The sequence below is a fragment of the Nicotiana sylvestris genome, chromosome 12 (genome assembly GCF_000393655.2).
Source record: "Nicotiana sylvestris chromosome 12, ASM39365v2, whole genome shotgun sequence".
NCBI classification, from domain to species: domain Eukaryota; kingdom Viridiplantae; phylum Streptophyta; class Magnoliopsida; order Solanales; family Solanaceae; genus Nicotiana; species Nicotiana sylvestris.
In genome coordinates this window covers 52,757,114-52,782,258 of record NC_091068.1, presented here as the reverse complement: position 1 = coordinate 52,782,258, position 25,145 = coordinate 52,757,114, and the positions used below count along the sequence as shown (strand labels likewise).

The 25,145-nt window shown below is 41.0% G+C and overlaps 1 protein-coding gene and 1 non-coding gene across 2 annotated transcripts; one reads left to right on the top strand and one right to left on the bottom strand.

The window, feature by feature from the left end:
* Nucleotides 1-1,470: 1,470 nt before the first annotated feature.
* On the bottom strand, nucleotides 1,471-1,577 carry LOC138884439 (small nucleolar RNA R71). The gene has a single exon (XR_011404633.1). It is a non-coding gene; the product is annotated as a small nucleolar RNA R71 (small nucleolar RNA).
* An 837-nt stretch (nucleotides 1,578-2,414) lies between these two features.
* LOC138883034 (uncharacterized) lies at nucleotides 2,415-3,694 on the top strand. The gene is made up of 2 exons (XM_070163693.1): nucleotides 2,415-2,800; nucleotides 2,992-3,694. Exons 1-2 carry the CDS (start codon nucleotides 2,415-2,417, stop codon nucleotides 3,692-3,694), a joined length of 1,089 nt encoding a protein of 362 aa, XP_070019794.1.
* The last annotated feature ends 21,451 nt before the right edge of the window (nucleotides 3,695-25,145 follow it).

Below are 25,145 nucleotides of genomic sequence, written 5' to 3'. Positions count from 1 at the left end.
CCCATTGTCATGAGTAGCTAAATCCTTTGTCTAGGGTTTTGATGGAACCTATTGAAGGATGAACTTCTTGATTATGTTAATATAGTTTGCCAGTTTAATCTCTATTTGTTCAACTACGTATTTGTTGTAGTTAATTGGCAGGATCCTCAATTAGTTGTGCCTATTTAGTATGCATAACCCGGGAGAGAGTGCATATTTAGGAAATTGTTGAACAACATCACTCTCAAAGTATAAGAGGGATCGATAACTGCGGGTTTAAAGGCGGGATTAGGGATAACGAAGTCTTGGGTACAATCTAAAGTGAACTGTAATAAACAAGCCAGCTAGCGTATCTCGGGAGAGTGCGTTTAGTAAATTATCGTGATTATTCGGGAGAGATTCACGGTGAAAAGAGTGTTCATGATTGATAGAATGTGTTGGTAAATCTATATGAAACATAAGCAGAAGGGATTCCATCAATAGGGGAAATCACTACCTTAGAACCTTCTCATTATTGTTCACAGAGTGGGGGATCCCTTTTTCTTTTTTAGGTCTAGGCTTTGATTTCGTATCTTTTAGCCATAGTTAGTTTACAACTGTTGATTGACTTCAATCTTAGTTATTAAATATACCATCAAATGTTATTCACAACGTTTGGGGAAGTTGATTCTAAAGAATTTAGTAAGTCCAACAAAAGTAATTGATAGATTAATTCTCTGTGGATTCGACTCTGGCATAAATACTCAGGTTATATTTGCAACGTCCGTATTGTCCTTTTAATAAGGCATAGTTGGGCGTGATCAAATTTTGGCGTCGTTGCCGGGGATTTAACGGTATTATCAATTACAATTTAAAGAAGTACAAAAATTCTTATTGTAGTCATTTTTTTCTTTATACCCAATTTTTACATTGAAATTTTAACGTTTGTTAACTTGGTTGCACAGGTGCATGCCTAGAAACTCATCGAGATCTGGTGAAGTATTTGAAGCATTATCAAATCCCGAGAAAGTTTTCAAGGCCTTGAACCGGGCTAATCGGAAAAACAAACAACAACCAACAACTGCACAGTTCGAAACAGTCATGGGTGATCACGAGGAAAACCCAGCGGTACCAATAGTTCCAGAGGCTGCTCTCTATGACTGGGCACAACCCACAGCTGAAAATTTGTCCATAGCCATTGTAGTTCCGCATATACAGGCTGCGTCATTCCAAATTACAAATAACATGTTGCACTTGTTGTAGAACAAGAGACTATTTTCGGGGTCGCAAGTCGAAGATCCTCAGCAGCACTTGAAGAACTTCCTATCTATTTGTAAAACCCAAAGGCAGCCCAACGTAACTCCTGAAGCAATTAAGCTGTTATTATTTCCATTTTCAGTGACAGGAGGTGCCCAGATCTGGCTAAACTCACTCCCCATAAATTCTATAACAACTTGGGATGAGTTGGTCAAGCAATTCCATAACAAGTTCCACCCACCCAACAAAACTGCTCAACAAATTGACGAAATTTTGAGCTTTAAATAGAAACCAATGGAGACACTGTATGAGACATGGGAGCGTTTTAAGGGAATGTTGGTTATATGTCCACACTATGGTATTCCAGATCAGATGTTGGGATAACGGTTTTACATGGGATTATCAGATAGCATGAAGAACATCGTGGATGCCTCGGCTGGTAGGGCATTCCTGAGAAAAACATGGAGAGAAGGTCAGAGTCTGCTTGACAAGATGGCACAGAATTCGGGATGGACAATAAGGAACGCACCCATTACTCCAGTGGTGCACTCAGTGCCTTTTGATCCATCAAATTCTATGGCTAAAAATATGGCTACCTTATTGACATAGATGAGTATACTCACCAAAACGGTTGAAGAGTCTGGGCAGAAGCAGCAAGTAAACATCGTAGACACTACTAATGGGGTCTTGTGCACATCTTGCATTAGTCAGCCCATTGGTAACCAGTGGAATGCAGAACATGATCAGCATCACTACCCGGAAGACATGAACTATGTATCTAACTATGGAGGCCAGAGACAGGGTAGTCAGAATTGGGGTCATCAGAATCAGCAGCAGTACAGGCCAGCTCAGCCACAGTTCAACACTGGGAACATGGGAGGTATGAGACCCCCTAACAATATGGCACCTTACCCAAGGCCACAGGGATATAATAATCAGAATCAGCAGCAGGGGTATCACTTTCCTCATCAGCAGCATAGTGAAAGGTAGGAAGATGGGTTTGTTAGACTTGAGGCAATGATGCAACAGGTTATTGGGTCTAATGCAAGGATTAATGAGAGAGTGGATGCACATGATGCAGCAATCAAGAATATTGAAGTGCAGGTAGGCCAAATTCGATGTCTCTGAACAATCGTCCTCATGGGACACTACCCGCAGACACCCAGATAAATCCAAAAGATCAAGGCCCAAAGTAGTTGATGGCAGTAAGTCTACGTAATGGTAGAGATCTAGACATAGAGAAAGAGAGGGTTCGAGAAACTAGACAAGCTGAGATACTTATACCAGTGCCCATTGAGCTGGATAAGTCAACGAAACTGACGGAGGTGCCAGTCCAGCCTGCCCAAGAAGAAAATAGCATTCAGAATGCGACCGAGAAAGAAGCCGAGACAATCCAGGAACCTGTAGTTGATGTAGCAGCGGATAAAGATCAATCTCAGTTGATTAGGAAGAAGAGACCTCCTGCACCTTTCCCTCAGAGGTTGGCTAAGTACCAAAAGGAGGAGCAATACAAGAAGTTCTTAGAAATGCTGAAACAAATCCAGGTAAACATACCATTGATTGAAGCTTTGAAGGAGATGCCTGGGTATGCAAAAATGATGAAGGACTTGATGTCCCGAAAATTTGATTTCCAAGACTTGGCCACAGTTACTCTAACTCAGACATGTAGTGCAGTGGTGACTAGACCAATTGTAGAAAAGCTATCTGACCCAGGGAGCTTTACAATCCCATCCACTATTGGCAATTTTGCTTTTGCTAAAGCACTGTGTGATCTAGGGGCCAGCATCAATCTTATGCCCTGGCAATTTACAAGAGGCTAGGAATTGGAAGAGCTAGACCCACCTCTATATTGTTGCAGCTGGCTGACAGGACAGTGAAACGACCATCTGGTATACTAGATGATGTGCTAATTCAGGTAGGAAAATTTGCGTTCCCTGCAGATTTTGTGATCTTAGACTGCAAAGTGGATGAAGAGATCCCCATAATTTTGGGAAGACCATTCTTGGCCACAGGGAGAGCTCTCATTGATTGTGAAACCGGGGAGCTAAAGATGAGATTGAACGATGAGGAGATAACATTCAATGTGCATAAATCTATGAGGCGACCAAATGAATTCGCTAATTGTTCTCTTATTGATGTCGTGGATGTAATCGTAGAGACTAATGATGAGGTGCTAACCATTGAGGACCCCCTTGCTGCATGTTTAATGAATTTGGATGAGGTGAATCGAGAGGAACTGGAGGAATGGGTGTTGGCATTAGAGGGTAGAGGGTTCTGGGATAGAACTCTAGAATTTGAGCCCTTGCACTTGGAAAATCGAGAGTCTCTTCCAGCCAAGCCATCTATCGAAGAACCACTAAATCTGGAGCTAAAGCCATTGCCCAACCATCTCAGATATGAATTCCTTGGACCTAACTCCACATTACCTGTAATTATCTCATCTAGTTTGTTAGATGTGCAGGCACAACAACTCTTGTAGGTACTTAAGGAGTGCAAAACTGCCATTGGGTGGACCATGGCAGACATAAAGGGGATCAGCCCTGCCTATGTCACACCTCTTTTTTCTACCTACACCCCGCAAAGGGCGTAAAGGAGTTTTTCCATTTAAAGGACAATCGGAACGGGATTTAATTATTAATTATTCAGAGTCGCCACTTGGGATATTAATGGTGTCCCAAGTCACCAGTTGAATCCCGAACCAAGGAAAAATATGACTCTGTTACAGTCTGCGAACCAGAAATCCGAGTAAGGAATTCTGTTAACCCAGGAGAAGGTGTTAGGCATTCCCGGATTCCGTGGTTCTAGCTCGGTCGCTTAACTGTTGTATTTGATTTTATCTGATTTTAACACATGCTAGCTTATGTGCCCTTTTATTTGTAAACCGCTTTTTATCATTATTTATTTTACAAGAATTGCGATGATATGAAAACGCGTTTCGAACCACGTCGCAATCAATGCACCCGTGGTTGTCAACACATTTCGACTTCGTCGAGATTTGGATTTGGGTCGCATCAATGCGCACCCGAGTTTAAGAAGGTAATTTAATTACGATCGCGCCTAAAGATTCTAACGTAATATTATTTTGGGAAAGGCCGTGAAATTCACTAAACGACCCTCCCGAATTCAAAGTATTTTAATAACTATTTATCGAGGGCCCCACAATCTATTTATCTATCTAGAGAGGCTCGTCTCATTTTGTTTTAAAGGCCGATCCTAGAGTGGCTATGATTTTTCTACTATTTTTTTTATCTCGGAAAATAATAATTGATTAATACGTCGGTAACTTTCTTTATAAGAAAGACTGTCCCCAACATATGGGCCTACATGGACACTAACAGTCCCAATGCCAAAGAAGGCCCAATTCTCACGCAAACACATACCAATGAGCTCAGGTTCGAACCTGGACGGAAACAACACGACGTTCACCCCAATCGATCCAAAACACCAACTCGCTATTTTTAGCATTACCTCACTTCGGATCTCAGTTTTAACCAATCAAAACACAAGTGAACAATTATTTATTTAGCTTACTACCATATGAATTGTAAAATAACACGAACATAACGAAAGTGCAGTATTAAATTTGAACAACAAACTTGCCAAACAAAAGGTTGTTTTCGACTCTAGCACTAGAAACGTTAATATTAAACTGAAATTCGTGTATTGACTCACACTTATCATTTTTATGCATTTCAAAATTTAAATCTAACCACCAGCTTCTCACTTCAATTACTTCTTGACTTTTAAGAAATAAACTGTTGCTATTTTTATTATCAACTATTTGCACAAATCACAGTTGTTATACAAATACGTTCATAAGCTAACAATAATTAATCCAAATGGACCTATCTGCTTCACTGATTGACTGGGTCAACAACACCATATTAATTCGAATATGAGCTTAAACCAACATTTAATAACATGATCTAACAAGAGATAGCGATTATCAATGACCAGTTCCAACTGCCCATTGCCTAAACCAATTAACAGCCCACAAATTAACCACAACATCAGTCCTATTATTACATATCTGGTACAGATTTAATCATTCCAAATGAACACCAAGGAAACAGTGTATGACTTAAAGTAACAACACAATACTTGCACTTCAATCTCTTTTTCAATTCAGTTTTATTCAGCTTGTAAACACATACACCACTCAATACTAGAGATAAGTACCTGGAAGTAACGAAACAAAAGGGGAATAAGAAAGATCAGCAGCAGGCAGCAGAAATAATTGAACTGCAGTAATAGTTTCAACCCAGCAAGCAGATCAGCAACCCAAGTACCAAACAGGAAGGAGAAATTGACCAAAACAGCACTAATGCCAAACAAACGAACTCAAATGGCATCCATAGACATCAGCAACCGTCAAACTCCAATAAATCCCAGTTTAATTCAATCCAAAATGCTTAATAACAAACCAGCATGGTCCAGAGCACTCTGGGAAGCTTAGACTAAATTTTTATTTATTATTTTTTGAGGGGATTTTGGGGCTCTCAGCTGAAGGAAGAAGACCCCTTCCCTAAGGCATTTCATGCCCTTTTATAGGCAACAAGAGAGAGTAGATCAGATTTTAGGCCTTCTTTTTTAGTCCCTCCCTTATTTTCAGTTTAGTCCCTCTATTCTTGACTTGCTAAACAAGTAAATGCATCACAATTATTGAAATCTACACTTGTACCCTATTCTAGAAGCCTCTAGGATGCTCTTTTAGCTAGGCAATTCCTATACTACCCTTACTCCTGCTTTGAAATTACCAGTCCTTAAAGAAACTACCCCTTTCATCCAACTAGAATTACTATCTTGTTTTCAGCTATAACTATACTGCACAAACAGCCGAGATTTAAACAAAGCTTCAAATATTTACCCCAAATCAAACAAAATTCCGAACAATCCAACTATTAAAACAAACTACTTAGCATGAAGCCACCAACCAAAGAAGCCCCGATTGATTCAGAGTTTGACCTAATCGACTGACAAGCCCACGCCCAATATTGTTAGGAATATATGAAGAATAAACAAATACACAAACTATTCTAATCGAATTCACTAGCTAAACCCACAGACAACAGAAAGCGTGAGTCCATGACTTCTAATCCTAACTGATTGTTCAAGAAACAAGGTTATGAATTAAACTTATTGACATTCAACTAAACTAATCAACACAAAACAAAACTGAACAAAGCGATGAACAAAGAAACTCACTGATGGAGGGAAAACTCCGGCCAACCACTGCCGTCCGAATCTTTCCAGATTTTTGACACGTAGCATCCCTAACCATGTGTTCGTACAAGAGAACACATGGTTAAGGATATTACGGTTCGAAATCGTAAAGATTTTGGTTTAGGGTTTTGGCCAAAAATTCTTAGATCTGAAATTCGAGCCGCTTCACAGAGATTTGAAGGAAAATAATCATGGATTTGGGTTGAGGGAAGTCCGGGGATTGTGTGGTGTGATTTTGGGATGGTTTGGATAAACCTGCGATCTGACCGGAAAACTTCAAATGGATATTCGACGAGTTCTAGCCAGATTCGAGGAAAAACAAATACAGGACTGGAAAGAGGTAGAAGAGGGGAGTTGATGGTGTTAATTGGGTGATCGTTGGTGTAGTTGACGTTCACCGCCGGCGAGGAATTTGGGGGCGGCGTGGATTAGGGTTTGTGAGGGTGAGGGAGACGATGCAAATGGGGTAGAGGGGTTTTTGGACAAATATATACAAACATCCTAGTTAGATCCGGACTGTTGGATTGATGAGATCCAACGGTCGTGATTGAAGGCTGGGGAAACGACGTCGTTTGGACTTATTAGGGACCGGACCGGGTTGGGGATTTGGGCTGGACTGGTTGGCATAGATATAAACGTATTTGGGCCTGAGAATTTCTACTGATTTGACCCAAGTTGGGGTCTTTTATTAAGACCAATTTTTCTACTCTTATTTTCTTTTCTCTTTTATTTCCTTTTTCTCATTTTAAAATTTTTTCTAATTTTTCTAATTTTTATAAAGATGTAAAACTAACATGAAATCCTGATTGTTTCAAAACAAAGGCTAATTAATTCCTAAAATTGTTTAAAAACTATTTCATGACAAATTCCCAATAAAATCATTAAAATGCAAAAATGCACTAATTTTGTGATTTTCATGTTTTGTTCTAAACAAATTAAACCTTAATTGATACTAAAAACCTAAAACTAAAACCTAAATGCAAAAATGCATATTTTTGTATTTTATAAGAATTAACATGCGCAAATAGAATGCAACAATTATCAGAAAATGACACCAAAATGCACAAAAATTGTAAAAAATAAAGAAAAAATTATTTTGTTTGGGATTTTGGGAATAATCATATTTAGGGCAAAAATCACGTGCTCACAGCTGCCCCTCTTTGCTCGAAAACATGAAATGTTTTCGGGCAAAGATAAGTGAGCAAATACGAGCGATTTTTGCCCGTTTGAAAATTCCGTGTGAAGCATTTTTGAAAAGTTTGACCGCGTCCTGCTTCATAGGTTGCCTACATATCCTGGGCTAAACAGGAATCAGGTCAGTGTAGTTCGGGAATGTCTGGTAGCTGGGACTACCAGGAACTGTGATTTCACTGTGCTTGTTGTTGTTACTGTTGCTGTTACTTCTTGCTGACCTCCCTTATTACACCACGTCAAAGATAAAAGAAGCTAAACTAACTATGCTCTATGAATTACAAAAATCCTATCTAAATTCTCCAAACTTGCTCTTGTACTTCCTTGCTGCCTTGTTGTCTTGTGTTTCCTTGTTGTATGTCTCTATTCTCCAGGCGGACTCCTGATTGCTAAAATTAAATTGTATGTCTCTATTCTCCAGGCGGACTCCTGATTGCTAAAATTAAATTGTATGTCTCTATTCTCCAGGCGGACTCCTGATTGCTAAAATTAAATTGTATGTCTCTATTCTCCAGGCGGACTCCTGATTGCTAAAATTAAATTGTATGTCTCTATTCTCCAGGCGGACTCCTGATTGCTAAAATTAAATTGTATGTCTCTATTCTCCAGGCGGACTCCTGATTGCTAAAATTAAATTGTATGTCTCTATTCTCCAGGCGGACTCCTGATTGCTAAAATTAAATTGTATGTCTCTATTCTCCAGGCGGACTCCTGATTGCTAAAATTAAATTGTATGTCTCTATTCTCCAGGCGGACTCCTGATTGCTAAAATTAAATTGTATGTCTCTATTCTCCAGGCGGACTCCTGATTGCTAAAATTAAATTGTATGTCTCTATTCTCCAGGCGGACTCCTGATTGCTAAAATTAAATTGTATGTCTCTATTCTCCAGGCGGACTCCTGATTTCAAAATAAACAAAGAGATTGATGGGAAGCTAAAAACTTGAATTGTATCACCTCCGTTCTTCAGGCGGGCCCCTGATTGCTTAAAATTTGAATGGTATGTCTCTATTCTCCAGGCGGACTCCTGATTTCTGAATTTGAAATTGAATGTATTCCTCTGTTATCCAGGCGGGCTCCTGACTGCTCCAAACAATTATGAACCTAAGGTGTTACTTCTCACTGTACCAAGGTATCTTACCCGGGTATATGAATTACGTCCTATTATCCAGGAAGGTCCTGACAACTTGCACTTATTTTAATCATGCAAACTTTGCAACCAAATTATATTCCCCTATGCTATTCAGGATTATCTTGTATTTAATCAAACCGCACTTTGCGATCAAACCTGATTACTGCTTGTTTTTCCTTCTTGGAGAATTCCTCCTCAACGGCTAACTTTCTGGCCCTGTTTCAATCAAAGAAAATTTCGTCAGTTTAAAACGGTTGTTAGTTGATGGCATTCTTGCTGAAAAATCCTTCTACTGCCTTGCTTTGTGTTGACTGCCTTCCATGCACTAACCCTGAACCGCTTGACTTTCTGGCCAACTTTTAAATTTCCCAACATCTGGCGACCTAACTGTTTTATGCCCATGCCGTTATTTCACTTTTCTGACCTTTGTTTAAGCTTTTGCCTTTCCCACGACATTCCCCAATCATTTCACCGATGAAACTTCAGTTAATTCCCTGTATTCCACTTGACATCAAGTTGTTTTTGACATGCTCTGACCACGTTGAGCTTTACAATTCTGGAAGCTGGCAGTGAGCTTTGAAGTCCTTTCTGCTTGCATTGACCAAAACTGGTATTGAAACATCTCAGCTAGATGAAACCCTCAAAAGAAAATGAAATGCGATGATTTTTGAGTTAAGGATAAGAAGAATCCAAAACCAGATGACTGTTTTAAAAAGAGAAAGAGAAGAAACTTATCTGAGCGAGACAGCTGGTGTCAATGGTTATGACATGCATTTTGGATTAATCGGCCCAATTTGTCCAAATAACCAGCTTTCAATTGCCATATTTTGTTGCCCAGAACTTCCATCAATTGTTTGAATTACCCAGACCTTACCCTTGCTTTCCTGCGGTACCTCGAAGCATTTTTCCACCCACAGACCTTTTGCCATTTAACCATTTTTCAACTCACTTTCGCCTCAAGGTGCCCGCGAAGGTTTTCACCAATAAGACTCTCTCATTTATTTTCTCTCAGCTCCTGTCGCCTTACGGTGTCCGTGAGGGTTTTCACCCATAAGACTCTCTCATTTTCATTTTCCTTGTTTGGACCGGAGTGTTGCCCCTGACAAGAATTACCTTACCCGCTTGACTTGGCGTTTCTCAAAGACTGATCAGAAGGTCTTTCTTTGGACCGCAATGTAGGCATTTGGTTAGAAAGAAAGGTATGAAAGGCTCAAACAATTCAAACGGGCTTAAGTTACAACTTTTGGAATCCAATTTTCACAACAATCACAAATTCTGCCCCAGTTTCTTGCTTGGGGATTTTTGGATTTCTATTTTGGTATGACTGAACCTCGGAGTAAGGCTGCCTACGTACCCTTTCAGGATCAAGTCAAACGTAGTTCACTGTATCGTAATTAACTTTTGTTGTTGTGTTTTTTCTTTTCTTTTTTTCTTTCTTTTTCTTTTCTTCTTCTTTCTTTTCTTTTTCTTTTCTTTCTTTTCCTTTTCCCTTGTTTTTCTCTTCTTTCTTTTCTTTTGCTTTTCTTTCTTTTCCTTTGTTTTTCTCTTCTTTCTTTTCCTTTGTTTTTCTCTTCTTTCTTTTATGTTCGGCACCTGTGTTCCCTGGTAGTGCCGTTGATTCCGAAAGAGGGGTATGAAAAATAAGTAAGACTCAAAGGGGATGACAAAGGATAAAAGTGTTTGGATAGCAGGACAAAATGCCTTCATCATTTCAGTCTTAAAGATATGCCAAATACAAACAGATACATTCAGAACTAAAGAAATCATACATAATATCTTTTGATCGCATCGGAATTGATGGCCATTTCTATACATTTTCCTTCCACATCTGTCAAATACAATGCTCCGTTAGACAACACTCTGGTTACCACAAATGGTCCCTGCCAATTTGGGGCAAATTTTCCTTTTGCTTCAGCCCAATAAGGCAAAATCCGCCTCAGTACTAACTGTCCGACTTCGAATTTCCTTGGACGCACTTTCTTGTTGTATGCTCTTGCCACTCTTCGTTGGTACAGTTGGCCATGACACACTGATGCCAATCTCTTCTCGTCGATCAAACTCAACTGCTCAAGACGGCTTTTCACCCATTCATCATCATCGATCTCAGCCTCCGCAATGATTCGCAGAGACGGGATTTCCACCTCTGCGGGTATTACTGCCTCGGTGCCGTATACCAATGAATAAGGAGTCTCCCCCACCGAGGTACGAACGGTGGTGCGATATCCTAACAATGCAAAAGGTAATTTCTCATGCCACTGTCTAGATCCTTCAACCATCTTCCGGAGTATTTTCTTTATATTCTTATTGGCTGCTTCAACCGCACCATTTGCCTTGGGACGGTATGGAGTAGAATGCCTATGGGTAATCTTAAACTGCTCACATGTCTCCTTCATCAAATGACTATTAAGATTAGCCCCATTATCCGTGATGATTACCTTCGGAATCCCAAACCGACAGATGATATTTGAGTGCACGAAGTCGACTACAGCTTTCTTAGTCACAGACTTGAACGTCTTAGCTTCCACCCATTTGGTAAAATAGTCTATAGCTACCAAAATAAACCTGTGCTCATTTGATGTTGCTGGATCAATTGGCCCAATAACATCCATGCCCCATGCAACAAAAGGCCATGGTGCGGACATCGTATGTAATTCTGATGGTGGAGAATGAATCAAATCTTCATGCACTTGGCACTAATGACACTTACGCACAAAACTGATACAATCCCGCTCCATCGTGAGCCAATAATAACCTGCTCGGAGAATCTTTTTTGCTAGAACGTACCCACTCATATGCGGTCCACAAACTCCAGAATGTACCTCAATCATGATAGATGTAGCCTGTCTCGCGTCAATGCATCTTAACAACCCGAGATCCGAAGTTCGTTTGTACAACACTCTTCCAATAAAGAAAAACCCGCTTGCCAATCGCTGAATCTTTCTTTTCTGATCACTGGTGGCCTGTATCGGATATACTCCCGCCCTAATGTATTCTTTGATATCATGGAACCACGGCTCGCCGTCAATTTCCTCTTCTATCACATTACAATAAGCATGCTGATCACGGACCTGAATCTGCAATGGATCAACATAAGCCTTATCTGGATGATGCAACATCGACGCCAAAGTAGCCAAAGCATCGGCAACCTCATTATGAATCCTTGGAATGTGCCTGAATTCTATGGCCTGAAAGCGTTGACAAATCTCATGCAGACACTGCCGATACAGTATAAGCTTCAAGTCCCGCGTTTCCCATTCTCCTTGAATCTGGTGTACCAGTAGGTCCGAGTCACCCATGACCAAGACTTCCCGTACACCCATATCCACAGCTAATCTCAATCCCAATATACACGCCTCATATTTTGCCATGTTGTTCGTACAGTAAAAACGAAGCCGAGCTGTAACAGGGTAATGCTGACCTGTTTCAGAAATAAGTACCGCTCATATTCCCACGTCTTTCATATTTGCAGCCCCATCAAAGAAAAGTTTTCATCCTGGCTTCTCAGCTTGTTCCAATTCATCGATGTGCATCACCTATTCATCAGGGAAATAAGTTTTCAAAGGTTCATAATCTTCATCGACGGGGTTCTCAGCCAAATGATCGGCTAGTGCCTGTGCTTTCATTGCAGTCCGTGTCACATAGATAATGTCGAACTCTGTAAGCAGGATCTGCCACTTTGCAAGCCTCCCTGTGGGCATGGGTTTCTGAAAAATATACTTCAACGGGTCCAAGCGAGATATAAGGTAAGTAGTGTAAGATGACATCGTGAGATGTGAACTTCTTACTGAGATAGTAGATAGCCTGCTCTTTTCTACCTGTAACATCGTGCTACCCCAGTACATAGCCGAATGAACTATCCAAAACTGTCAGATATAGAATCAAAGGCCTCCCTGGTTCTGGCGGGACCAACACGGGTGGGTTCGACAAATACCCCTTTATCTTATCAAAAGCCTCCTGACATTCATCAGTCCATTTGACCGCAGTGTCTTTCTTTAATAACTTGAAAATTGGTTCACAAGTTGCCGTGAGCTGAGCCATGAACCTGCTGATATAGTTCAATCTTCCCAACAAACTCATCACCTCGGTTTTGTTTCTTGGAGGTGGCAATTCCTGAATAGATTTGATCTTCGACGGGTCTAATTCAATACCCCGTCGGCTGACTATAAACCCCAACAACTTCCCAGATGGCACCCCGAAAGCACACTTTGCAGGATTGAGCTTAAGATTGTACCTGCAAAGCCTTTGAAAGAACTTTCTCAAATCTCCGACATGGTCGGATTGCTGTCTAGACTTCACGATCACATCATCCACGTACACCTCGATTTCCTTATGTATCATATCATGGAATATGGTTTTCATAGCCCTCATATAAGTTGCCCCAGCATTTTTCAAACCAAACGGCATGACCCGATAACAATATGTTCCCCACGGCGTGATGAATGTCATCTTTTCTGCATCTTCCTCGTCCATTAGAATCTGATGATAACCCGCGTAACAATCCACAAAAGAGCTAATATCATGTTTGGCACAATTGTCAATCAGTATATGGATGTTGGGCAGTGGGAAATTATCTTTTGGACTTGCCTTGTTAAGATCCCGATAATCGACACATACCCTGGTCTTGCCATCTTTCTTCGGCACAGGCACGACATTAGCTAACCAAGTGGGGTACCGTGTAACCTGAATGACCTTTGCCTCAAACTGCTTGGTAATCTCTTCTTTGATCTTCACACTTATGTCCGTTTTGAACTTTCTCAGCTTCTGCTTAACAGGGGGAGTGCCGGATCAGTGGGTAATTTATGAACCACCAAATCGGTGCTTAGACCTGGCATATTATCATATGACCATGCAAAAACATCTTTGTACTCATGCAATACTTTAATTATCTCCTCCTTGAGTTGTGGCTCCAGATGAACACTTACTTTAGTTTCTCGCACATTATCTTGGTCCCCTAGATTAACTGCTTCTGTGTCATTTAGGTTAGGTTTGGGTTTTTCTTCAAAATGACTTAATTCTTTATTAATTTCCTCATAAGCTTCATTGTTGTTACAATCCACCCCGTCATCACACTCGATTTCTTGTATTATTACTTCAGAGCTAGATTGGCTTTTAAAACTGGGCCGAAGATTCCTCATGCATGTCATATCATTGATATCAGCATAAAAAGAACTGTACAAAAGAAAAGAAAAATGGAAACAAAATTAGGAATGAAGAAAATTGCATTTCATTGAATGTGAAGATAACAAAGTTTTAACTCATCCAAACGGACGGAACATAGCAACTGGATTACAAACCCTGGAATAATCCAGGTGTCAAAAGGAAAACAAAACCCACTACCACGACTCCCTCCGAATTGGAAGAGGAGTAGCTTCCCAATTGTTGATGTTAGCATGTGGTCCGATGTACTGTATATCTGCTCCGCTTGACCCTTCCCCGACCTCAACCATGTTTACTTCAGCAAATACTCTCTCGAACACCTTATCCAAATTCCCCTCTGCCCCAATCAATGAACCTGACACCTTTGCCAATGACTGTTTCTTGCTACCCGGCCTGACGAAGGACCTGGACAATCGTGGAATTGGTTTGGGAAGAACCCAAGCTTTGTTTTTCAATTTACGGGCCCTTCTAACATCTATTGATGTTGGTTTGAACCCTAATCCGAAGGTGTCCAGATTTTTGGGCAGGGAAACAGGTTGAATAATGCCCTGAAGTTCAGCCCCCAGACCTTTCCCTGGCACGAACCCGTTACTCAGCATTTCTGATACTACCATGACGGTCACAGCCTCCACCCTGGGACATGGCATGCTTTTACCCTCGGTCACTCTGCTCACCGGGACTGTGTCGAAGACCTGATAAACCCATAGTCCTTTATCATCTTCAGTTTCTATAAAGGGCACAATGGCATCATTCATGGCGCATGTGGGATCTTCCCCATATAACACAATTTCTTGTCTGTCCCACTCGAACTTGACCATTTGGTGCAGCGTGGAAGGCACGGCTTTGGCCGCGTGGATCCATGGTCGACCCAATAAAAGATTATAGGATACTGCAGCATCCAACACCTGAAATTCCATAGTGAACTTGACTGGGCCAATAGTCAATTCGAGTACAATATCCCCTACTATGTTTGTTCCCCCTCCGTCGAACCCTCGAACACAAATGCTATTTCTGTGGATTCTATCATCATCGATCTTCAACTTGTTCAATGTGAACAACGTGCAAATATTAGCACTCGACCCGTTATCGATCAGTGCCCGAGTAACCATTGAACCTTCACATTTGACCGTTAAATAGAGAGCTTTGTTGTGTTCTGTGCCTTCCACAGGCAATTCATCATCAGAAAATGCTACCATGTTCACTTCAAAGATTTTGTTGGCAATTGTCTCCAGATGGTGCACTGAAATTTTGTCGGGCACATGAGCCTCATTCAATATCTTCATCAAAGCTCGACAATGCTCGTCAGAGTGAATCAATAACGACAATAACGAGATTTGGGCCGGTGTTTTTCTCAGTTGTTCAACAATGGAATAATCTTGCACTTTCATCTTTTTCAGAAACTCTTCTGCCTCTTCTTCCGTCACAGCTTTTTTGACTGGCACTGGATTGTATTTAGCGCCCTTAGCCTTTCTCAACTCTTCGGGAGCAAAACAACGTCCCGACCGAGTTAGTCCTTGTGCTTCACAACTCTCTTCCTCAATTTCCTTTCCTTTGTATGTCACCACTACCTTGTCGTATTTCCACGGTACGGCTTTGCTATCAACCATGGGTAACTGGACTACTGGTTTTATGACAACCGGTTCTACGTAGGCCCCTTTCACAACCACCACGGGTGCAGATGATGACCCTGGTACCACTAACTTGACTGGCTCCAGCTTTTTTGCAGCCATAAATGGTTCCTTTCCCATTACCAACACTGGCTTGTCTTTTATTGCTTTTAACTGAACCACTGGCCTTGCGCTCACTGTCTTTTCTTTGTCCTCCGTAGAACGAATCACCATAACCACCTGCGAAGGTTTTTTAGGCTCTGTCCCCTTATGTATCAGTTCGATCATATTGGCATCATAATGCGCTGGTAACGGATTTTGGTTGATGTTTGGGGCATCTGGAGCCTGTACCTCAATACGACGATTATCAATGAGCTCTTGTATCGCGTTTTTCAACTTCCAACATTTTTCAGTATCATGCCCCAGCATCCCTGAGCAATACTCGTAGCTAACAGAATGGTCCAGGTTTTTGGGAAGGGGGTTTGGTGCTTTGAATTCAATTGGGGTCAACATTCCCAACTGTTTCAATCTATGGAAGAGAGCAGTGTAAGATTCTCCCAGCGGAGTAAATGTTTTTCTGTTTGGGGCCTTCTCACTTCTAAAAGCTTGGTTTGGGCGAAAGCTGGTTTCTAGTTTGTTTGCCCTAGGAAGGGGATAGGTGTTTTGTGGGGGTGGATGTGTGTTTTGGGGATTTGGTGCACACCATTGCGAGTGCACCGGGGGCTGAGTGTAGGTCTGGGCGTGGTGGATAGAAAAGTGTGGTTCTGGTGGTGGATAGTAGTATGGTGGTGGGCCATATGGGGTATATTGGTAGTTTGGGTGGTGGGGTCTGGCTTGATTGTAGTAGAGTGGAGGGTTATTGGGCCTGGACCAAGCACTAGCTTCAACCGTAGCGACTTCTTCCTTCTTCTTCTTTCCAAGCACACCACCAGTACCGCTTTGGATGGCCTGGGTGGTTGCTTTCAATGCCGAGTAGCTCAAGATCTTGTTAGATTTCAATCCTTCTTCAATCATGGCTCCCATCTTTACCACTTCATTAAACGACTTTCCGACAGATGTCACTAGATGACCAAAATAGGTAGGTTCCAATGTTTGCAAGAAGTAATCTACCATCTCACTCTCCCTCATGGGAGGATCAACCCTTGCAGCTTGTTCCCTCCAGCGGAAAACTAAACTCTCTAAAACTTTCCCCAGGCTTCTTTTCCAGTTTCAACAATGACAAACGGTCGGGGACTATCTCAAGGTTATATTGAAAATGGCCAATGAATGCCTGTGCCAAATCATCCCATGTATACCATCGGCCGGGGTCCTGTCTCGTGTACCATTCCAGCGCGGACCCGCTCAGGCTTTGACCGAAATATGCTATCAACAATTCATCTTTTCCCCCAGCACCTCTCATTTTGCTACAAAAGCCACGCAAATGGGCTACTGGGTCACCGTTCCCCTCACACAAGTCAAACTTCGGCATTTTAAACCCCGCAGGCAACTGAACATCAGGGAAAGGGCATAAATCTTTGTATGCGACGCTGACTTGGTTACCTAAACCATGCATGTTCCTGAAGGATTGGTCTAGGCTTTTGACTTTACGAATCACTTCCTCCTGTTCTGTATTCTTAACCGGTTTCTCAACCTCTCCCGGGATTTCAAAATGTGGAGAATAGGTATATGGCTCAAGCGCTTTGAAAATGGGTTCGGGAGGGTAATATTGGGTGTCGTGAGCTTGGAATAGCGGCTCACTGGACGATCTATGTAATGGAGCTGGGGGTGCCACAAAGACTGGAACCATGGGTGGTGGAGGGTTCTGTTTGGGGGGTGGAGCTGGGGGAGCGTATGAAGTGGTACCATAACCCTGGGCGTGATAGGGGAAGGCAGAAGATGCATGGGGAGTGCTAGGCTCCTGAACTTGAGCCAGGGGTGGGATGTAAGATGGATTAGCGGGATATAGTGGTGTCGGATGTCCCTGAGACCATGCTCGATGCATTTCAGCCATTTGTGCTTTTAATTTCCTCATCTCTTCTTTCATAGCACCCACATATGTTACCTCAACTTCAATTGAAGGGTCTACGATGCTGATTTCCGAATCTTGCCCTGTCATTTTTACTTGATCTTTCGACCGGGTGTTGTACGGGTGAGTTGCCAGAATTGCCAATCAACTAACCACCTGCCTGGACTCACACATTTAGACAACCACTTTGTTAGCGATTAAGTTTTAACAGATTTAACAACCGCACGTTGGCATGAATGCACTTATACAGTTGATCATTTCTATTATGTATTTGCTCGATTGCATGCGTCATCTCGGCACTTCGCCCCTTCTTTCAAATTTCCTCACCCCATCCCTCTCTTGTTCTCTTCCCTTTCTTTTATTTCTTTCTTTTCTGTGTTCCCGCTCATTTCTCTTTTTGTTTTTCTGCTCTTTTCTTTCTCTCTTTCTTTGGTTTTTCTTTTCCTTTTTTTTCTTACGATTACGGTCGAATCCTATGGAGATTGCCTACGTATTGTGACCCCGCACGAATCAGACCAAGCGTAGTTCATGAAAATAAATGCAAAAATAAAGGGTGGAAACAAGATTTTTTTTTTTTTTTTTTTGAAATTTTCAATTTTCATTACTAAAACAAACTATTACAAACTCAACACTTTTTGGAATGAAACTAACAGACACAAATTAAAAGTAAATACAGACTCTAAGACTGCAGACGTACTTGACCTGGAAAGATAACGGACATACGAAAGACTGACTCAAAATGGTAGAAAATTACAGACACGGACTATGCATACTCTAGTGCTTCAAACTTAGGTGTCCGCGGGGCGTCGTTCGGCCTCGCCGCGGGCCTAGGATCCAAATCCCTTTCAAGCTGCTCTAATTCATTCATGGTTCGCTTCACATAGATCATTACTGCTGAGACAAAAGTAGTATAGGTCATGTCTTCACAAACCCGGCATCTCCTGAAAATGGCATGAGCAATGGCTCTAATCCTGTCTTTTGTTTGCTTCTTTTCTATGAGCAAGCGTCTTATCTGTTCGCTGCACGTCTTTAAAGCTCGAGAATCCTGTAGGTGTTGATCTTGCAACCGCTGCACTTCTACCTCCATTTGGGCCAACAAGTCGTAACAATGTCCGCTTTCAATTTCAAAATCTTTAGCCTGCCTAACCGCTTTACCCTCAAGGGCAACCACTTTTCTCTTTAAATTGGCAACAATTTTCTCATGGTCCCTTTTCAATTGATTCAAGTACTGAAAACGCTCCTCTGTTCTTGTAGCCCACTGTGCTTTAAGTTCTGCCATGACATTCTCAGATTTTTCTAATTCATCCCGCCATTCCCTGACTTCGTTTTCCAACCTTTTTATCAATTGCTCATCGGATCGGCTCCTCGGTTGCTTATCGACGGTTATCTTCAATTGCCGGATTTGGGCCCTAAGTGATTCATTTTCTCGAGCCAGTCTATTCTTTTCACCTTGATCCGTGGCAACCTGTACACTGTTCTCGAATTTCAGACTCTCAACTTGCTGCTTCAGTTTACCAATCTCAACTCAATAGCCTTCTTCCTTTGCTAACCAGTCCCACTGCTCTAGGGACGACTTGGCGAAATCTTCGAGATGAGGTCTTTTAGCCGGTCTCCCACATGCCACGTCACCTCTGAACCAATCATGATATCCTGGGGCAACTTCCCCTTTAACCCTATTCGGCACGCAAGTGTTTGACATCAAATGTTGACACTCACTCCAGATTTGGCGAACCTCTTTCTCGGGGAACCGACCGTCAGGACTAATTTCGACCACTTGGGTACTCAGATCTTCATCTCTCGGTACTACTTGATACCTCCTGAGTTTCCTCAGAACCCGATATGGTGCATAGGGCTGGATGATTTTGAGTCTCATCAACAAAAAATGCGGCCGAGCTGCTGGCATATATATGACTTCTTCGACAGGCAACCATCCAAGCATCTACTGTATCTGGCTGGCATTGAGGTTCCAAAATAATGATGTCCAGGCCGTGACTCCTTCAGGCAAACTAGCCCCTTTGATTCTTATGTAAAATTCTCCTATACAAGTTTTCTCAACCGAACCATAACTCAATAGCTGAGAGCGAGGGCACAAATGCTCAGTCATCCACATTTGTAACAACAAGTTACATCCTCAAAATATTTGCCCCCAACTTTGCACGCAGTGAGAGCCCGGAAGATGTCAGCCACGATCATAGGTGCTAACGTGCTTTTCCCCATAGTTTGCAAAGTACTGACGACCCCCGCTACTTTCATATCAATATTACCATCTTTCCTTGGGAATATTAAGGCCCAAAAAAGCTATCATAAATGCCACCCGTCTGTGTTCCTCCCATTTTTGTCGGTTACTTCTACTGCATAGCTTAAAGTCTAGATTATTGAACCCGCCCACGTGGCCATATCTATCATATATGAAGCGGAAACTGCAGAAACCCTTTGCAAAATCTGGATGATGAACTGTTCGGGGTATTTTCAAGGAATCCAAGAACCGGTGTATGGTAATGGCCCTAGGAGCAATCAAGTATTTGAACCTCAATGGAGCTTGATCACTTCCAATATACCCCGCTATTTCTTCCAATGTTGGGGTGAGCTCAAAGTCTGAGAAATGAAATACATTATGTGCCGAATCCCAATAGGCGACCAATGCCTTGATGATATCCCCCCGAGGCTGAATGTTTAATAAATCCGGAAGGTCTTTCAAATATTTTTTCACTTCGTCTTTCCCCTCTTTGCCTAAATCATTCCACCATAATTGCAGCTCAAAGGGGATTTTGGTCATTATTGAAAAGGGCTCATTTATCATCGTGCTCATCCTGCACATTTATTAAAGCGTTTAAGCAAAAAGAAAACTTTTATTCGACTCAAAAAAACTATCTATATTTTCGACTCAAAATTACCTATATATTTTCAAGCGAAGAACTTGACTCTCAAACATGGCCTTTCAGCACTTTGGGAACAAAGATTGTAAGGCTATTTTTGACAAGACGGCTCTACTTAGCTTATTCACAATTCTTACTTCTCTTTTTTTTATTATTATTATTTTTATTTTAAGATAAAAAATACCCAGTATTGCAACACGGCCTTTCAATGCCTCGAGGACGTAAATTTAAGGCTGTGAGGGTCGAAAAACACATGACCAAAGGTGGCTATCTATGCAAGGTCAGCCTTCCGGCGTTCCGTTTGGGAACATTTGGCTATTTTTGACAAAAACGGCATCACCTGGTTTATTTATGACAAAATTAAAATTTTGATATTTTCTGGTTATTTTTGCAAAGGGAAGGTTGGACCCAATGAGGGTTGCCTACGTATCTCATGCCCTGTGAGAATCAAACCATGCGTAGTTCGGGCAAATTAACCGAACTATTTTAAAACATGACTCTTTTCCATTATTATTTTTGGCATTTCATAAGCGAATAAAAACTATTTTTAGAAACAAGACTCTCTTTTTCTTTTTCTTTTCAACAAATAAAACAGCCTATTTTTCCAAGCTAAAAATAACAGACTCTTTTTTTCCTTTCCTTTTTCAACAAATAATGAAACAACTTATGTTTTTCAAACTAAAACAGAAACCTTTTTTATCCTTTTCTTTTTCAACAACCAACTTTCCAAAAATAAAAGACTCTTTTTTTTTCTATTTTTCTTTGCTTTTTTTTAAATAAAAAAAACAAAATAAAATATTTTTTTCTCAGAGTTTCGCCAGTAATTGGTCATTGATTTTTATTTTCTAAAATAATCAATTAACTCCCTAACTGATATTTCTTCTCTCTTTTTTTTTCCTCTTTTCTCTTTTGTTTTCTCAATTTTCCAACATTCCCGAGATTCAGAAACCGGTCAACATGCAGGTTCGAAACAAATATATGTACAGAGCAAGTAGGATGCATCAGGACGGTCTTTTCATTTCAGGTTGCTAGTCCTAGACGGACCCAATCCCTGTGTTGAGTCCCCTAAGTCAAATGCAACATGATGCAACTAACCGTTCCTACTAGGGATCCGGCATGAAGTCATGTTATTCTATGTTCAAATCCTGAGTCGGTGTTCTAGACTATGTACCCGAGCGGACAACTCAAGTCGAGGAGGGGGCAACTTACCGGGAACCAAAAGGCCATCCGGCTTCGTAACTTGTCCGGCCTCTTTCTTACTTCAAGGTATGACACTAACAGAATAGGGAGTCTCAACCAGTAAGCACATCCCCGGAGGTGAAGAGAGAAGAGTGTCGGCACAATTTATATACAGTTCAGAAAATATCAAAGCGGTACCATTTAGCACATTCAGCACAAAACATGTAGGAAAATCAGATACAATTAAATACAACAATTTATCTAAGCTCGAATTCTGAACCCTGAACCAGAGATTCTGGGTCGTGTCCCCAGCAGAGTCGCCAGAGCTATCACACCTCCTTTTTCTACCTACACCCCGCAAAGGGCGTAAAGGAGTTTTTCCATTTAAAGGACAATCGGAACGGGATTTAATTATTAATTATTCAGAGTCGCCACTTGGGATATTAATGGTGTCCCAAGTCACCGGTTGAATCCCGAACCGAGGAAAAATATGACTCTGTTACAGTCTGCGAACCAGAAATCCGAGTAAGGAATTCTGTTAACCCAAGAGAAGGTGTTAGGCATTCCCGGATTCCGTGGTTCTAGCACGGTCGCTTAACTATTGTATTTGATTTTATCTGATTTTAACACATGCTAGCTTATGTGCCCTTTTATTTGTAAACCGCTTTTTATCATTATTTATTTTACAAGAATTGCGACGTCATGAAAACACGTTTCGAACTACGTCGCAATCAATGCACCCGTGGTTGTCAACACATTTCGACTTTGTCGAGATTTGGATTTGGGTCGCATCAATGCGCACTCGAGTTTAAGAAGGTAATTTAATTAAGATCGCGCCTAAAGATTCTAACGTAATATTATTTTGGGGAAGGCCGTGAAATTCACTAAACGGCCCTCCCGAATTCAAAGTATTTTAATAACTATTTATCGAGGGTCCCACAATCTATTTATTTATCTAGAGAGGCTCGTCTCATTTTGTTTTAAAGGCCGATCCTAGAGTGGCTATGATTTTTCTACTATTTTTTTTTATCTCGGAAAATAATAATTGATTAATACGTCGGTAACTTTCTTTATAAGAAAGACGGTCCCCAACATATGGGCCTACATGGACACTAACAGTCCCAATGCCAAAGAAGGCCCAATTCTCACGCAAACACATACCAATGAGCTCAGGTTCGAACCTGGACGGAAACAACACGACGTTCACCCCAATCGATCCAAAACACCAACTCACTATTTTTAGCATTACCTCACTTCGGATCTCAGTTTTAACCAATCAAAACACAAGTGAACAATTATTTATTTAGCTTACTACCATATGAATTGTAAAATAACACGAACATAACGAAAGTGCAGTATTAAATTTGAACAACAAACTTGCCAAACAAAAGGTTGTTTTCGACTCTAGCACCAGAAACGTTAATATTAAGCTGAAATTCGTGTATTGACTCACACTTATCATTTTTATGCATTTCAAAATTTAAATCTAACCACCAGCTTCACACTTCAATTACTTCCTGGCTTTTAAGAAACAAACTGTTGCTATTTTTATTATCAACTATTTGCACAAATCACAGTTGTTATACAAATATGTTCATAAGCTAACAATAATTAATCCAAATGGACCTATCTGCTTCACTGATTGACTGGGTCAACAACACCATATTAATTCGAATATGAGCTTAAACCAACATTTAATAACATGATCTAACAAGAGATAGGGATTATCAATGACCAGTTCCAACTGCCCATTGCCTAAACCAATTAAAGCCCACAATTAACCACAACATCAGTCCTATTATTACATATCTAGTACAGATTTAATCATTCCAAATGAACACCAAGGAAACAGTGTATGACTTAAAGTAACAACACAATACTTGCACTTCAATCTCTTTTTCAATTCAGTTTTATTCAGCTTGTAAACACATACACCACTCAATGCTAGAGATAAGTACCTGGAAGTAACGAAACAAAAGGGGAATAAGAAAGATCAGCAGCAGGCAGCAGAAATAATTGAACCGCAGTAATAGTTTCAACCCAGCAAGCAGATCAGCAACCCAAGTACCAAACAGGAAGGAGAAATTGACCAAAACAGCACTAATGCCAAACAAACGAACTCAAATGGCATCCATAGACATCAGCAACCGTCAAACTCCAATAAATCCCAGTTTAATTCAATCCAAAATGCTTAATAACAAACTAGCATGGTCCAGAGCACTCTGGGAAGCTTAGACTAAATTTTTATTTATTATTTTTTGAGGGGATTTTGGGGCTCTCAGCTGAAGGAAGAAGACCCCTTCCCTAAGGCATTTCATGCCCTTTTATAGGCAACAAGAGAGAGTAGATCAGATTTTAGGCCTTCTTTTTTAGTCCCTCCCTTATTTTCAGTTTAGTCCCTCTATTCTTGACTTGCTAAACAAGTAAATGCATCACAATTATTGAAATCTACACTTGTACCCTATTCTAGAAGCCTCTAGAATGCTCTTTTAGCTAGGCAATTCCTATACTACCCTTACTCCTGCTTTGAAATTACCAGTCCTTAAAGAAACTATCCCTTTCATCCAACTAGAATTACTATCTTGTTTTCAGCTATAACCATACTGCTCAAACAGCCGAGATTTAAACAAAGCTTAAAACATTTACCCCAAATCAAACAAAATTCCGAACAATCCAACTATTAAAACAAACTACTTAGCATGAAGCCACCAACCAAAGAAGCCCCGATTGATTCAGGGTTTGACCTAATCGACTGACAAGCCCACGCCCAATATTGATAGGAATATATGAAGAATAAACAAATACACAAACTATTCTAATCGAATTCACTAGCTAAACCCACAGACAACAGAAAGCGTGAGGCCATGACTTCTAATCCTAACTGATTGTTCAACAAACAAGGTTATGAATTAAACTTATTGACATTCAACTAAACTAATCAACACAAAACAAAACTGAACAAAGCGATGAACAAAGAAACTCACTGATGGAGGGAAAACTCCGGCCAACCACTGTCGTCGGAATCTTTCCAGATTTTTGACACGTAGCATCCCTAACCATGTGTTCTTACAAGAGAACACATGGTTAAGGATATTACGGTTCGAAATCGTAAAGATTTTGGTTTAGGGTTTTGGCCAAAAATTCTTAGATCTGAAATTCGAGCCACTTCACAGAGATTTGAAGGAAAATAATCATGGATTTGGGTTGAGGGAAGTCCGGGGATTGTGTGGTGTGATTTTGGGCTGGTTTGGATAAACCTGCGATCTGACCGGAAAACTTCAAATCGATATTCGACGAGTTCTGGCCGGATTCGAGGAAAAACAAATACAGGACTGAAAAGAGGTAGAAGAGGGGAGTTGATGGTGTTAATTGGGTGACCGTTGGTGTAGTTGACGTTCACCGCCGGCGAGGGATTTGGGGGCGGCGTGGATTAGGGTTTGTGAGGGTGAGGGAGACGATGCAAATGGGGTAGGGGGGTTTTCGGACAATTATATACAAACATCCTAGTTAGATCAGGACCGTTGGATTGATGAGATCCAACGGTCGTGATTGAAGGCTGGG

Excerpts from the sequence above, each read along its gene's own strand:
- LOC138883034 (XM_070163693.1), top strand. The coding sequence starts at position 2,415 with ATGGCAGTAAGTCTACGTAATGGTAGAGATCTAGACATAGAGAAAGAG. Across the intron at positions 2,801-2,991 it reads GCTTTGAAGGAGATGCCTGG|GGGCCAGCATCAATCTTATG; the intron begins GTATGCAAAAAT and ends TGTGTGATCTAG.